The sequence below is a fragment of the Physella acuta genome, unplaced genomic scaffold (assembly GCF_028476545.2).
Source record: "Physella acuta isolate Inbredline_101_S28 unplaced genomic scaffold, ASM2847654v3 ptg000988l, whole genome shotgun sequence".
NCBI classification, from domain to species: domain Eukaryota; kingdom Metazoa; phylum Mollusca; class Gastropoda; family Physidae; genus Physella; species Physella acuta.
Genome location: NW_026732505.1, coordinates 140,301 through 157,189, shown reverse-complemented (window position 1 = coordinate 157,189; position 16,889 = coordinate 140,301). Strand labels below are relative to the sequence as shown.

The 16,889-nt window shown below is 37.4% G+C and overlaps 1 protein-coding gene and 2 long non-coding RNA genes across 4 annotated transcripts; 1 reads left to right on the top strand and 2 right to left on the bottom strand.

Moving 5' to 3' along the window:
- On the bottom strand, nt 1–1,380 carry LOC131954296 (uncharacterized). The gene is made up of 3 exons (XR_009388753.1): nt 1,301–1,380; nt 741–805; nt 1–87 (listed from the first exon to the last, which is right to left on the bottom strand). It is a non-coding gene; the product is annotated as an uncharacterized LOC131954296 (long non-coding RNA).
- Nucleotides 1,381–3,667: 2,287 nt separating this feature from the next.
- On the bottom strand, nt 3,668–6,613 carry LOC131954293 (uncharacterized). The gene is made up of 3 exons (XR_009388752.1): nt 6,523–6,613; nt 5,725–5,779; nt 3,668–3,845 (listed from the first exon to the last, which is right to left on the bottom strand). It is a non-coding gene; the product is annotated as an uncharacterized LOC131954293 (long non-coding RNA).
- Nucleotides 6,614–9,782: 3,169 nt separating this feature from the next.
- Nucleotides 9,783–16,071, top strand: LOC131954323 (uncharacterized). 2 transcript variants are annotated; one of them, XM_059317920.1, is made up of 7 exons: nt 9,783–9,853; nt 11,340–11,423; nt 11,844–11,909; nt 12,224–12,307; nt 12,533–12,616; nt 14,768–14,818; nt 15,900–16,071. In XM_059317920.1, exons 1-7 carry the CDS (start codon nt 9,820–9,822, stop codon nt 15,977–15,979), a joined length of 483 nt encoding a protein of 160 aa, XP_059173903.1. In that variant the 5' UTR covers nt 9,783–9,819; the 3' UTR covers nt 15,980–16,071. The 2 variants fall into 2 exon arrangements, with proteins under 2 accessions (XP_059173903.1, XP_059173901.1); XM_059317918.1 differs by having other exon boundaries at nt 12,533–12,619; nt 14,771–14,818.
- The last annotated feature ends 818 nt before the right edge of the window (nt 16,072–16,889 follow it).

Below are 16,889 nucleotides of genomic sequence, written 5' to 3'. Positions count from 1 at the left end.
CTACACTCCACATTTCTTTATTCTTCACACTAAACCCGCAATACGCCACAATCACACCGATAGTTTCTGTGCTAGTTATAGTGACACCTGCGGGGTATTAACTCTTTTAGTTTTAACGTAAAATAATGTGAAATACATATTTAACTCGTTTGACTGGTAGTCCAAAAGTCTCGAGTTCGGATCTCGGTTCGGATTGCTGACTTTAGGACGTCCCTGAGTCCACCCAGCTCTGATTAGCACCTGAATCACACAGGGCAAGCAAGGTTGAGTGATGACTACATTGTCGTTTCATAAGCAGTTTTCTATGAAAGAAGGTGAACTCTGCTTCAGCTGCCCATGTGTCTTAGGCACGAAAAGGGAAAATATGCTGATAATGTTTACAATTATTTATAATTCTAATTAGGAAAGAAATGAATTTTTCTAATAAACCTTATACAGTTTCCTAGCTCTAGGTCTAGTTAGCTGGGAATATACACTAATGCCACACATATATATATACTCTACTTCATCTGCCTTCTCACTCTACAGCCCAACAATAAACTAAAATTTAACTCAACATTTATTTTTAACATAGGCTTGATATGGACGAAAAAAAACTCATTGCAACTAAAAATTGCATGTTTTTCAAAAAGCCGTCTGGCTCAAGAAAAAAAATAATTCATTAACAGATTAGCGAGACAAGAATTGAAACATATATTCTATAATACAGATAAAGTAGCAGACAGATACAAATAACAAACTTTTAGTCACAGTGTCTGTGCTTGACTGGTCACAATTTTGATCGCCGTAGAAAAAAGACTGGTATCTGAGAAAATGTAAAATAAAAACACGGGTTGTTTAAATAGGAAATTAAATATTGTATTACTAAAAATATTTTTTTAAAATGTCTTTGGTCTGAGTAACATGATGCATAAGTTCTTCAAAGAGTTGGGATTGTATTTTAAATAGTTTATTATTATGATTACTCGACAGTAATCTACAAATTACAATCGGAAATTATTAGCGCTCTCCACGTGATGTTAAAACATAATTGGCTGAGTATAATAGTGAACGAGTGAATTAATGTGTATTCACAATTTATGCGTAGCATTCGCCCTAACATAATGTCTTGAAAACATGATAAGGTAACGACTATTTATGTTTTACAAAGTCCTCAAAAAATGTAGAGGCTAGGGAAGTAAAACAGAAATAAGTAAATGTTTTTATCATTGTGTCTTTAAGTCAGAGTTCCTTTCAAGCATATTTTCGATGGGGGTAGTGGGGTGGCTCTTGACTGTGATATACACCATATAGTATTTACCTACTGATGGTGTGATGGATTATGTTATTTGCGTTACTCCCGACTAGATTTGTCAAGGCTAACTCGACATTAGCCTCTGGACTGTTCGTTACAATCATCAGGTAGCTCCTTTTTCTGGGAAATAAAATTAGATAAACACACAGTTGAGTCTAACTTTATTTGGGGAAGATTAGTATATAATTGTAGTTAAGATTTTGAAACCTTTTTAGCGGTCAGAGTTTGAATTATAGTTATAGTTAGGGGTTTGTTTGTTGATATAACCTTGGACATAATTAGGAATAAGTTAGAGATATGAATAGGACTACAGTTAGTGCTAAAGTGTGGGTAACAATAGCCTACATACGAAATAATAGTGATTGTAGTGTACAGGTAAATGTAAACTGTTCTATATGGTTCAGTGAGTTTCGTCTTATATGCGAATAGCATCTATACATCAATAACAACAGTAGATCAGGATATTGAAACTAAAGAATATTGTTGTAAGAATAGTGTTCTGCATAACAAGAAACTGAGTTACGTTCTTAAAAAGTGTTGCTTGTTTTTCACAAACCGAATGCATCTAGATTTAGTAACTAAATTCTTGACTTAAACATTGAGGATACTTACTACCTACATATGAAACCGATTATCAAAGATCGAGTGATTTATTTAGATAATCAATGGTGTTTTTATGTTTTTATAAGATGACTTAATTATAAACATGATTTAAAATTTTGTAATAATTTAATATTAAAATTTGTGGTTTCAATAATTAATATACATGTATCCACAAATCCATGTCGATTGTCTTTAAAACAAAAATACGTACATTTATTCAGATAAAACCAGTGGTGTTTTATTTTATAAAATGGCTAAAAATGATTTAATGTGTTTTAATAACTTAACACCAAAGAGGGTAGTTACGATAATGAATGTACTTATATCAAAGAATGTTGTGGCTGATTTTTTTATAACAAAAAAAGGTGAATACCATTTCAAAATAGGCGGTCAATTAGCATGTGAAATCAAGCTCACCTGTTTCGGTGAACACGGAATAAACATGGAAAATGTTGTTTATTTTTTACCTCGCTGATTTTACCTCCCTAACGTGAGTCAGGTACCCACGATAAGTGGATGGACTCTTACATTCTCGAGACTTTCATGATAACATTCACAACCGCCTGCCCATTCCGTACCCAGGGGCGTAGCGAGGGGGGGGGGGGGCGGGGGGTGCGGACCGCACCGGGTAACACCATTTAGGGGGGTGACACCAAGGCAAAAAATAGCAAAATATAGAGAGAAAAACTTGAGGGGGGTGCAAATCGAAAGTTTGAGGGGGGGTGCAAATCGAAAACTTGAAAGTTTGTCCCCGGGAAGGGTCGCAACGCCTCTGGGGGGGGGGGGGTGACACCATTAAGAGCCGCACCGGGTGACACCCGACCTCGCTACGCCACTGTCCGTACCATCCATCATTATTGCTGTAACATACAACTTATACTCACTTTTCATAGCAAACGACATACTTCCTGCCGAACGATAAAACAGGCAGAGCCGTCATGCGATCTCCAGCATTGGAGTCGTGTAAGAATTCTACAATGACGCGAAACTCAGAGTCACCGGTTATATGAATGGTTGCGGAGATTGGTAGATCCGGTCTGATGAAGGGAGCATCGAAAAGTTAGGACGCGTTTTAGATCAGAGGAGTAGGTTCAGAGTTTCTTTCAGGCATCTCTTCGGGGGGGCTTAGACCCCCAGAAATTTTTTACCGCCCCACCCCCCCCCCCCCTCCCGAACGAAATGAAATTTGTATAATTTATGTAGAAAATATATACTTTTAACAGTGTCCCCCCCCCCCCCCCCCCCGAAGAAAGTCTACCGCCCCCCCCCCCCCCCCCCGAAAATTTCAAGTGCCCCCCCCCCCCCCGGAGAAAAAAGTCTGGAAGAAACACTGAGTAGGTTATGTACAAATGTAGATCGTTTTAGTGGATACATGTGTTTGGGTTTGTGTAATACTAGAGTTAATGGCAGAGCGAAAAGACACAATGATGATTTTTTTTTTAAATTTAAATTTGATAAGAGTGAGTAATTCAAGCTCAAACCAGATATATTATAGAATTATTTATAGTAAAGTAATGTGGTTAACTTCTATAATTGTAGCTTTAGTCGACAAAAATTAAAGGACATATTGATGTTTGGCTAATTACGCGAATTAAAGTCTAACCACCGAGGGCATACTGGCCAACTTAACAACAGTACTAATTGTTATTTCCTGATGGTTATTTTGTTTTAAAGTTTTAAAGTTCTCTAGGATTACCTCTTTAAATGTTCTGAAAAATAGAATTTTTCATTGGCCCATTAAGTGCAAATGTTCTCTAAAATTACCTCTTTAAATGTTCTACAAAGTAGACTTTGTCGATGATCCATGATGTGTCGAATTTCTCCGCGTAGGGTGGATCCTTGTAGTAATCCACTAACCTGATGCTGGTGGATTGGATGGACGATATGTACACGACGGCTGTCACGTGATGAGGGAATGCCAGTACGTAGTTGGAGGAGCTCAGGTAGGCTGATGGATGGAGGGGGGGGGGGTAAGTTTAGATAAATTGATCGAGGGGGGGGAGATGTTGACGGAGCTCATTAGACTACGGGAAACATAATATTAGATCAGTTAATTGAAGGGTGTCTCCGTCTGGCATTCAAAAGCACCATTGGCCGAGAAGACACTCGAACTCGATCGCTTTGAAAAGGTTAAAGGGGTGAGGGGGGGGGTGAATTTTCGATAAGTTGATTGACAGGCACGTGTACACATTTTGGCTCATGGGAAGGGGGACAATAAATAAGGCTGATTTTTAGGGGGGAGGGGTGGGGGTGGGTGCCACAATTTAGACCGGTTGATGGAAGGTAGCACAACATTAGTCTGATGTGGACGGGTAGGCGACTGGGTGAAAACATATCGAAGCAAATCTCGCGATTCCACATGATACGAACCGAGTTTTTTTAAGACTACGATTTCGGGGATCACTCTTGTCCAGTAGGTCCAGCTAATCTCGGGGGTCACTTTTTACCACCAGCCCCCAGCTAATATCGGGGGTGAATCTTGACCACCAGGCCCCAGCTAATCTTGTGAGTAACACTTTGACCGCCGGGTCCTAGCTAATCTTGTGGGTCACTTGACCACTAGGGTCCAGCTAATCTTGTGGGTCACTTGACCACCAGGCCCAGCTAATCTTGTGGGTCACTTGACCAACAGGCCCCAGCTAATCTTGTGGGTCACTTGACCACCAGGCCCAGCTAATCTTGTGGGTCACTTGACCAACAGACCCCAGCTAATCTTGTGAGTCACTTGACCACCAGGCCCAGCTAATCTTGTGGGTCACTTGACCAACAGACCCTAGCTAATCTTGTGGGTCACTTGACCACCAGGCCCAGCTAATCTTGTGGGTCACTTGACCAACAGACCCTAGCTAATCTTGTGGGTCACTTGACCACCAGGCCCTGCTAATCTTGTGGGTCACTTGACCACCAGGGCCCAGCTAATCCCTGGCGTCACTTGACCACCAGGCCCAGCTAATCTTGTGGGTCACTTGACCACCAGCCCCAGCTAATCTTGTGGGTCACTTGACCAACAGGCCCCAGCTAATCTTGTGGGTCACTTGACCACTAGGGCCCAGCTAATCTTGTGGGTCACTTGACCACTAGGGCCCAGCTAATCTTGTGGGTCACTTGACCAACAGGCCCCAGCTAATCTTGTGGGTCACTTGACCACTAGGGCCCAGCTAATCTTGTGGGTCACTTGACCACCAGGCCCAGCTAATCTTGTGGGTCACTTGACCAACAGACCCCAGCTAATCTTGTGGGTCACTTGACCACTAGGGCCCAGCTAATCTTGTGGGTCACTTGACCTCCAGGCCCAGCTAATCTTGTCGGTCACTTGACTACAGGGCCCCAGCTAATCTTGTTTGTCACTTGACTACAGGGCCCCAGCTAATCTTGTGGGTCACCTGACCACCAGGCCCCAGCTAATCTTGTGGGTCACTTGACCACCAGGCCGCAGCTTATCTTGTGGGTCACTTGACCACCAGGCCGCATCTAATCTTGTGGGTCAATAGACCACCAGGCCCAGCTAATCTTGTGGGTCACTTGACCACCAGGGCCCAGCTAATCTTGTGGGTCACTTGACCAACAGACCCTAGCTAATCTTGTGGGTCACTTGACCACCAGGGCCCAGCTAATCTTGTGGGTCACTTGACCACCAGGCCCAGCTAATCTTGTGGGTCACTTGACCAACAGACCCCAGCTAATCTTGTGGGTCACTTGACCACTAGCCCCCAGCTAATCTTGTGGGTCACTTGACCACCAGGCCGCAGCTAATCTTGTGGGTCACTTGTCCACCAGACCACAGCTAATCATTTAAGATATTTCCCAGTTATAAATCCATGTCTTACCTTCAGCTAGTGTAACAGCAAGGAGCAGAGTTAAGACAAGTCCCACTCGAGACATCTGAAATTAGAACATAGGCCTAATTGATAACTAGCCAAACCGATGTCCCGAGTTCGAATCCCCGGGCAGATAAGGCTCGATATTTTTTTTTTAAATTAAGAAGATTCTTTTAAATAATAATAATAAATAATAATAATATACAGTAATTAATGCTACTTAATAATAACAATACTAATTAAAAATAAGAATAAGAAATAATAAGTAATTAGACATTTTAAAAATAAAAATAAATAATTGTAAGTGATAATATTAAGTGATAAATGATAATTAATAGCCCCTAATCATAAATAATAAAACAAGCGTAATAAATAGTTCCAATAAATAGGATAGCTTTAATGTAAATAAACTACAAAGTAATAAAGCAGTCGCCACGTTGTTATTTTGTATAAAAAATAATATAGATCTATATAACATCGACCCATATAGAATCTACAGTGTACACTACACATGAGAAGAAAATGTACAATCGCAAATGTATAATTATTGTTGTGTTACACAAGAAAATACTCCTTCATAAATGCCTCTTTTAGAAAATTTAGATATCTATAATCAAAGTATCTGCTAAAGATCTAGATCAAGATCAAGATCTAGATCTAGAATCTAGATTACTAGATTCAACTACGTACGTAGGTTGATGTAACTATAGATCTACAAATACGTTGAGATCTAAATTCAAAATCTAGAGATCTTAAATATTTTAATACTTTTTATTGCAATGCTTAAATGAAAATTAACCTGTTTACCTATAAGCTTTAAACATGACTATTACGGAACGTATTATTAGATAGCATCCATACTATTAATAATTCGACCGCCATTTTGTCTGGGTCGCATTCGTCGTAAAATATATGGTGTACCATAGTATTTCAATATTTAGTTTGAGGTGCGCAATTTTACGTTTTTCATAAAGGTAACCATAGATCTTTGTTACTGTAGAAAATTTAGATAGTCAGTAAACTACGAAAAACATGATTTTATTTTCATATAATAATGAGATTCAGCCTACATGCCATTAAGTAGGAACATAAAATTAATAACAATAACATTAAAACAGAAGAAAGACAACATACGTCAGTACTAACACCATCACGCAACTAATTAATTATTGACTAATCGAAGAAGTGTTAAAAGTAACACCTACACCTAGATTTAATTAGATCAACGGTTCTCAAATTTGTATGTCAATCGACATACGCTAGAAAATGACGCGTGTACTGTAGTTGAATGTTTGTGCAGAAATTACATATGTTTTAGATACAAACATAATACAGTTTTTAAAAAGGCGTAGCTAGGTGGGCGTGTGCGGTGACTGCCCGGGGTGCCTACCCTAGGGAGGCGCCAAACAGAATGGAAAAATATTTCTGAAAAATCATTTTAAGCTGCATTACTATATTATACATAGCTAAATTTAAGTAAATATACCGTTGCTCTGTTTTTATGTGCTTATTTAACTATTTTCTACATCAATTGTGTGACACCAACATAAAAACAAGTTAATTAAAAAGTCTAGTGACAATTTTAGCGCAATTTCCTTATATCGAACCTCAGCTTATTAATAAGGTACAAAAAAAAACGTTTGATTTAATAAGTAAATTAAATCGAGATAAATCATATATTGAGCAAATAAATAATGCAACACAAGTAGTTTTAAAAATTCAAAACAAAATAGAAAAAAATATTTATTAACGAGATTTTTAAAAAAAATCCTTTCGAACCTCCACTCATTCGCTATGGTAAAATCCTTTCGAACCTCAGCTTATTAATAGGGTACAAAAATAACGCTTGAATTAATAAGTAAATTAAATCGAGATAAATCATATATTCAGCAAATAAATAATGCAACACAAGTAGTTTTAATAATTCAAAACAAAATAGAAACTAGCCTCCCGTATCAGTCGAAAAAAAGGGGAGAGTAGCCTCCCGTATCAGTCGAAAAAAAAGGGGAAAATTTTTAAAAATCCTTTCGAACCTCCGCTCATTAAAATCCTTTCGATCCTCAGCTTTTGCGTTTAAAAACCTACAAGATGCTCAGTTTAAAAATTCTTAATTAATTTTTTGTGACCGAACGAAAGGATATTTTTGAAAACTTTCTTCGGCAATATTGGTTTAAATTATGGCAGGAATCAATTGGTAAATGTTTCAAGTCGCTAAGTGGTCTGGTTGCCGAGATATGGAGCCAAAACTGCATTTTTTTCGAGGTTTTTTGGCTTTTCCGGGAAATCCATGAAAGAAACCCGGAATTTTTATGGCCTATGTTCATCCTCGTAACTTGCTTAACATAACTGCTTTTGGAACTAGTCATCGATATTGCTTCGTTGAGGAGGAGATACGACTTAAACCTGCGGACACACATCCATCCATCCATCCATTCATTCATACATCCAGAAATGACGGGTTAATAAACGCAATTCTCCAGAATGGAAATTGCGCTAAAAACACATTAAGACACAGTGACTGGTAAACATGGCAACCGTCCTTTTTTTAAAGGGGGGGGGGGGTCGTGGCGCTTTTCTGCCAATGCAAAAAGTGAATTACTATACAAATGAAAGAGGGGGGGGGGGCAAGTTGATAGTTCGCCCTGGGGCCGGAACATGTTGCTACGTCTCTGATTAAAAAGAACATCGTGTGTGGTGTTATTAAATTAATAATAGTTAATAATAAATAATATCTGGTCGTTGTACCACAGACCACAATATGGGAACCTCTGAATAGGACAACAAGTCTAAGGGGACGTTACTCTCTACCGACATTAAATGTCTATATTTCATCATGTTGTGGCTTTTTGTGTTCCTTCAACTCATCTTTTTAAACCATGGCAGCGAGGTACTGTTTTATTTGTATCTAATGTATACACGTTAATCATATTTTCATTCTTGCTATCATTTTACCTTGTGGGTCCCAATATAATATTTGTTTAATAAAGTGAAGCGGGTTTTCTAACATTCGTCCAACCCCCTCCTCCACTTTTATTTGAATACTTTATTATATATAGTGGATTGTATACAACTTAAAACGAAGTCGTGTTAGTGATATTTTGTCGGTTTCCAGGAGACTTTTGTTACATTCACTAGTATTTTATACCTCATAATGGAAAATAGATGTGGAAGTACATTCAGAATGTGTAGATTTCATAATCCGTCTTGGTTGTTTAATAGGGCTTGTTAGTAGGTCACCAACATGTTTTCGTACTTGCCAGCTAGCATTTTTCAAACAAAAAGTCAATATCTAAATCGTTAAAAAATTTAAACAGAAACATTTCTTCCGCCTTTGTTGTGTAATGATAGACTACAAGATGTAGACTAGTTTAAAGAAAAAAAAGAAGCTTACAGTTTTTTAATATTTTTTTCAAATCCATAACGAGTTTGCCTAAACGTAGACACAATAATCTAACCCTACAAGAAATTACTTACTTTAATTCTATTATCTTTAAAATGTTTATAAATTTTGCATTTTGGGTATTCTTAGTATCATAGAACCTTGAAGCAAACTGGGAATCAATTAATTTAGTTCGAAAATTCATATCTCTCCCTGGCTAACGAGATTTCAAATTTTAAATCAGAGAACACGAGACTTGCAAGCCCTATTATGGTGGATATTTTAGTCTAGTATTGAAAACGTACTATGTTAACCGGAAAACCATTTTAAATATACCATGCTAAGCTTAATGTTGAAAAACAACTCAATAAAATGTGATTAGATACAGTGGCATAGCGAGGTCAGGTGTCACCCGGTGCGGCACTTAATGGTGTCAACCCCCCAGAGGCATAGAGACCCTTTCAAACTTTCAAATTTTCGATTTGCACCCCCCCCCCCCACGAGTTTTTCTCTATATATTTTGCTATTTTTTGCCTTGGTGTCATCCCCCTAAATGGTGTCACCCGGTGCGGTCCGCACCCCCCGCCCCCCTCGCTACGCCCCTGATTAGATACACAAAGCTTTATCTTAACTTTGAATTTAAGTGGAGAGATGCCGTCAGGTTTACAAGCCCTGAAACAGCTCTGGTATCTGGCACATCAGTTACACTAGATCAGCTGGTGGTGATGATGGAGACGTTGATGACAGATTTAAACACAGGTAAAATAATGTAATGCATGTATGTTCTTTAAATTTAAGATACATTAAATAGGAATTTAATTGCATACAATTTAATTTAATACGTATTGCTCTTTTTAAATTATTAGAAATGTACTGGGTCAGGGGTTGGCAACCTTTTACTACGGAAGAGCCAAAAGTTACAATTTACAAAATTTCCTAGTTTTTAAAGAGCCACTAACATTTTTATTTCAATATTTGGTATTTGTTTAGGATTAGGTAAATACTTTTTATTTGCTATTTAAAATAAATAGCTTTAAATATGAAATAATATTTATAAAAAAATTCACTTGTTTCGCCAGAATAATGAAATTAAACTTTTAAAAATACTATAAGTCTATATCCCAATCCACTTTATAAGCAGTTTGACTTATTTTTTTATTTACGGACACCACCGGCTCAGGCTCCTAGCCAGGCAGCCCTCAACACGACAAACTCTGACTAACTGACTTGGGTATCGGTGTGATTACCGTGTATCGGTCACTTCTGTTCTTTGGTTCTCACCAGGCTTATCTTCCACCCCACTGAACGCAGGGTAAACTCGTACCCCACCGTCCAGTACCCGGCTCAACAGTAGGACGCAAGCATGGAATTGTTGCCACGGGGCTGGCCACAGCACGGCTGAGGGGCTGGGTTTGGTGCCCAAGCGGCTGTCAGCTGTCCGTGTACTCTCTACTCCACCTATTCTCATTGTTCTCTGATGAGTGTTTTTATTCTGTTTAAAGTTGTGTTTCTTTACAGCATAATTTTTGTTATGAGGTTTGAAAATGAAACAATATAAATATTAATATTTGTACAAGGAGCTGGAGAGCCGCAACTTGACATCAAAAGAGCCGCATGCGGCTCGCGAGCCGCAGGTTGCCGACCCCTGTACTAGGTCTATGTTAATTTCGTTCGGGGGGGGGGGGGGGATCGACTTTCTTCGAGGGGGGAGAGCACACCCCCCCCCCCCCCAGCCGGAATAGTTGCCTGGTAGAAATTTGTTCTCTTATTATTTTTTAGCATTTAATTACCGTGGCATTTTCTAAGGTTTATAAAAGGCAATATAAGGTGACGTATGGGGTGTAAAGACCAATAGACCTATTGGTTACTGTCCAGTACTACATCTTTGCCGAGGTTACAGAAACAAGTGAACTCTACTTCACTTGCCCCATAGACCGTCAGGGAACTTTACTTTTACTACATCTCTGTAGATAATATGTAGCCATTGTTCGACTTACAAGCTTTAGTATTTAATTCCCGTGGCTATTAAAAGATTTACAGCATATACGCGACGTCTAGGCTTGAAGCTGGTTACGACGTTGTGGATTATTTTTTCGGTTTGTATCTAAAAGTTTGTTGTATATATTTTGATGAGCTTTTCTATCTGCATTTTTTTAAAGAGATTCATTTTCGTCTAGCCGAGCTGGACTAACGCAGTATGATTAATATTATCTTCAGTTTGAAATTATGGTTTTTATATTTCTAGGCATTTTGAAAGCGAACCTCCTAGAAAGTACAAAGAAAATTGCTCGTGTGAGCGGTATTCTAATGGAACAACTTGTAGATAAAGGTAACCATAGATCGCTTTTACTGTAGAAAATATAGATATTCAGTAAACTACGACAAAAATGCTTTTTTTTTAATATAATAATGAGATTCAGCCTACATGCATTTAATTAGAGACATGTTTCAATATGTTCTCTATCATAGTTAAATTTAGTTTCTATATAGAGTAAAAATGTCTTTTCAAATATAAATACACTAGTACACACATATTGCAAATATTGTTGATGTTTATTTGCGATTCAATACCCGTCCTAATTTTTTGTTTTTAATTTTAAATTTTATTCAATTAATTTTTAAAATGTTTTCTTAAAATTTTTTAAAGCTAAAAGTTAAACTATTCTGCCTTAGGCTTAAAGTAGAGCATACTTATCCTAATTTTGTTAAGATCTCGTTAAATGTGAAAGTGAAGTTTTTAAATTTACAGGTGACGAACAACGATTGAAGGAGATTGAAGACGTCATAACGAGAGCACTTCAATGGAGAAGTACACGTACGACTGATGCTTGTTTTGTTTTTTTTACTTAGTGTGATGAACTACGTTGTAATCAGTTAGCTTAATGCATAATTGGTTTAAACATTTAGCATGTATTTTCCAATAGTATCTCGACATATTTTATTGATAACGTGGTAAAAGTCGAATCTTTTCCTCTAAACTAATCATTTTGATTCGTTCTGTTGACAGTTTCAGCCCTATTTAATTGATAAGGCAACAGTTATTAGAAAAAAAAAATCTGCATCTGTGTTTATTTTAAATTAGCTACTCTAAATTTCGCATCTAACTAAAAATGTTTATATAAATGGCAGAATCGAAGGAAATGAACAGTGTTCAGTTGAAAAGAGCGATGAGCATCTGGGAGGAGTCCACGCAATATCTGCTCACAAACAAAGGTTTGGTAAGAGGGGCGTGGGGGGGGGAGGTGAGCGGGAGGGGAGGGATGAAGGGACCGTGGGAAGAGCCGGTTGGCGTGTTATACAAAATTGATCAAACTTGTTATATGTTATTAAATATTACAAATGCTTTAATATTTTATATTTTTCTTCATTTAGTTTTGAATTGACTTCAGATTAAATTTTTTGGTTTAAGTTTGGTTAAAATTAGTTCTTTCTCGACAGATAAATTAAAGAACATTGCAGTGAATGAGGTCATCTTTACCATTAAAACATCAGCTGTCGCTGTGTACGACACACTACAAAATATGGGTAAATGGAAAATATTTATCATCATTGTTAATATTAGTTTTAAGCTCATATTCTATTAAACATTTGGTTTTTTTTGTTTCTTAAATATTTTTTTTCGAATTTCGTCTACACTATTTTCTATCATTTTCTTTCAATGATTAATGTTATAAATTAAGTAAGCAAAGTTGAACGGAGTGGTCTAGCTGTAAACCACTCAGTAGCGTAGCGAGAGGTGGGGGAAAAAGGGGGGACATATGTCCCCGGGCGCCTACCTTAGGGGGCGCCAAAATGGGTTGGAAAAATAAATTGAAAGGTGTTGAGGGGGGTGCAAATTGAAAGTTGGAGGGGGATGCAAATCAAAATCTTGAGGGGGGGGGGGGGTGGAAATCGAAAAGTTTGTCCCCGGGCGCCGGGAAGGGTCGCTACGCCTCTGAAACCACTGTACTGCTAACCCGGAAGTGCTCGAGTTCGAATCGCGATTCTAGTCAGTAGAACATCACTGAGTCCATCGAGATCTGATACGTAGATAACTTACGTTAGGGAAAGTAAAGGCAGTCTTGGCACCATGCATACCACTACCACACTAGTTCTTCATACACCGAGGTCACAAAAACAGATAAACTCTACTTCACATGACCCATAGACGGTCTGGTTTGAAAGGAAGTTTTACTTCAATGTAAATGTTTTATGGCAATATTCAAATTTAAACCTCTGGTTTTCAGGACTATTTATCCACACTATTTATTATCATTTTCTTTCATTGGTTAAAGTTATAACGAGGTAAACAAAAATAGTAAAGTTACCCTTTCGGTCTGTGGATTTTATGAAGTCGTTTTCACCAGTTTCAGTATGAAAGTATAGTGTGTTTAGAACCAAGGCCAGCACCCTATTACTTTTCTTGAGAGTCGGGAACCCATCAGTGTGGAATCAATGGCGTCTTACGGACTGGTTCTAGGGATCCGAACTTGAGACCTTCAGATGAACAGGCTTACGCTCTACCATCCGACCACGCCGATCCATAGTTATAACTTCTGGAATTTAATGTTTACTTTCTTGTATATGGAGAATAGGCAGTAATGTAAACCGGCAGAAATTTGAAATCGGTTTCTTTACAAATATTGACCTTTAGCACTTTCTGCATTCCAAATAATCCAGCTTTTAAATGTCGTCTGTATGTGTGTGTATCTGTGAGTATGTATCTATGAGTCTGTGTTTGTGTGACAAAACGATTACTTAGTATCATTTCAGTTCGATAGATGAAATATAAGTATTGTATCCTACATTTAGGCATGTATCAGTTTTGGAGTGATTTCTGTGAACCTTAATTAGTACTTTATTTCCAGTTTTAAAAAAAAAGCAACCATCTGAAGTTGAAAAGAGAAAGTTCTAATAAACTTTCAACTACATGTTTTCCCAAACATTTAGCGGTTCTTTTTGTAAATTTGCCAATCATTTCTATAGCCGGATTCCGTACTTTCTCAACCTTTACTGTTGTATATTTATATACGTGTACTGTTATATATTTAGATACGTGTACTGTTATATATTTATATACGTGTACTGTTATATATTTATATACGTGTACTGTTATATATTTATATACGTGTACTGTTATATATTTATATACGTCTACTGTTATATATTTATATACGTCTACTGTTATATATTTATATACGTTTACTGTTATATATTTATATACGTCTACTGTTATATATTTATATACGTCTACTATTATATATTTTTATCCGTGCAGAATTTCTTCCAGGCATCTCTTCGGGGGGGGGGGGGCGAAAAAATTCTACCGCCCCCCCCCCCCCCCGAACGAAATGAAATTTATATAATTTATATAGAAAATATATACTTTTAACAGTGTCCACCACCCCCCCCCCCCCCCCGAAGAAAGTCTACCGCCCCCCCCCCCATCCCTGAAAATTTCAAATGCCCCCCCAGAGAAAAAAATCTGGAAGAAAGACTGTATGCGTGCACTGTTTTATATTTATATACGTGTACTGTTAAACTGTTATATATTTATATACGTGTACTGTTATATATTTATATACGTGTACTGTTATATATTTATATACGTGTACTGTTATATATTTATATACGTGTACTGTTATATATTTATATACGTGAAAGCCTAATGGAACTCATTACCTTGTTACCCTACAGATCAGGACATCTTCAGATATCCAAAAGTCAACAACGAAAGCGTTGATCGTGAGTGTTTTTTAATTGGCCATATCTTAATTAATGAACTAAGACGCAAAGTATTACTTAAGACAGACCTACACATACAGATATAGACCTACCTCTGTCATTTTTTTCGACATCCAAAAGTATGTTGATGTTATTGATTTTCGCAATATTGTATGTTCTATGTTTAATTATCTATTTGCTAAAAATAATTAAGGAACATGCGCTCGTGTAGAGCATAATGAAAACAAAAAAATTTCATAAAAAGACAACTTTGTGGCATTTTCCACGCAATAAAATTAAATTTTTAAAACACATGACCTACTTATGCTATGATTATCTACATTTTTAGCGAGGAAAAAAAACTAAATTGTTTTTGTTTTGTTTTATTTGTTTAGTTACCGAAAATTATATAAACATCAAATACGCCCAACCTTTAGTAAAGCAAGTCAAAAACCAGACAATCAAGTTTTTATACTACATTTAATTTAATAACACCACACACGATATGTTAAATATTTAATTGAAACTTCGGGGGCTTTTCTCTCTTATCTATTAGTGTTTTTACATGATTACGAGGTATCGCTTATCACGAACACATCATTTGGGTGTTGTTTAAGATATTATTTTATAAGAAATAAAAAAGTGAGTAATATATTTCAGAGGTTTTGTGGGGTTTAATGAGGGGCTTTTATCTCTCGAACGATACGAAGCCAGGGTGAAATATGAAGGATGGTGAGGTTATACTTTTCAAATATGAGAGTTTTCTTTTAGCAACCAGCTATCGAAATCTTGGGTTCGAGCGAGTAGGACTTCCCTGAGCCCACCCAGCTGTTATGGGTACCACCTGATTCACGTTAGGGAAAACAAAGGCAACTGGGCGTAGTGCTGACCACACACTATATCTGTATAATCCGATATCACTAAAACAGATGAACTCCACTTCGAAACCCTATAAACGTATCGATAGAAAATGTACATTACCATCTACCACATTTTTTTTGTTGATGTTGTTTTTATTTTATTTTATTTTTTATTTATTTATTGTATTTTTTTTCTAGAAAAAACGACACATTTAGTAAAAAATATTTTATCTACTATTTAGCTTCATGGACCAAACCTAAACGGAAGTTCTGCCTAGGTATTCATGTTTGGGGAGTTTGTGTTGGAGCATACGTCTCTTAACGTACCTTGGATAACACAAACTAGAGGAAAACTGGAATAGTGTTCATATTCACCGTAACGCGGAAATTAAATAAAATTTTCAATTATACGCCTGAGAGTATTCTAAAGTTATTTTTTTAAAAGCAATAATCTAGATTGTTAAGTTATGTCCTGTTAGTTATTGTTACGTCCCTTGTATTATGTATATCACAGTTATGTCCCTTGAATGTTTAGTCTCTGTTTACCGTGTTAGTGTGTAGTGTGTTATTAGTGAGTTATCTCAGATGGAAGTCTGAGACAACACGTGTGATCGGAGCTCTGATGTATGTAGAACAACGTTCTGAAGGCAAGGTGAAGAAGTCTCTTGTTTATAATGAACGAGCCGGCCCGCGGCATAACATACGCCGCTATTTAGTTGTTTCTAATTTTCAATAATTCATAATTTGTGAATTCGACAGTACCAACGCTGACACTGAAAATATTTCTTTAAAACACTATAAGTAGCTCGTTAAGGACGATAACCCCCCCCCCCCTCCTCCTCCCCTCACCCTCCGTTAAAGTAAACTCCACTTAGTTACCCCCCCCCCCTACGTTTAAAATAGTTTCAAACTAAATTATCTGCCCCTAATAGTCGTCACTAAACCCGGCTCTGTTTGTAAACATTTAGAGTGAACCACAGCTCACCAGACCATGTAGGGGTGGGGGTGGTAGGGAGCGCGTTTACAGCTTGTTTTCTAGCGTCTCCCAGAAGAGAATTATATATACACGAGCCGGCCCGCGGCATAACATACGCCGCTATTTAGTTGTTGTTTTTTTTCTACTTTTCAGTAATTCAAAATTTGTGAATTCGACAGTACCAACTGAAAATATTTCTTTAAAACACTATAAGTAGCTCGTTAAGGACCATAACCCCCCTCCCCTCTTCCTCCCC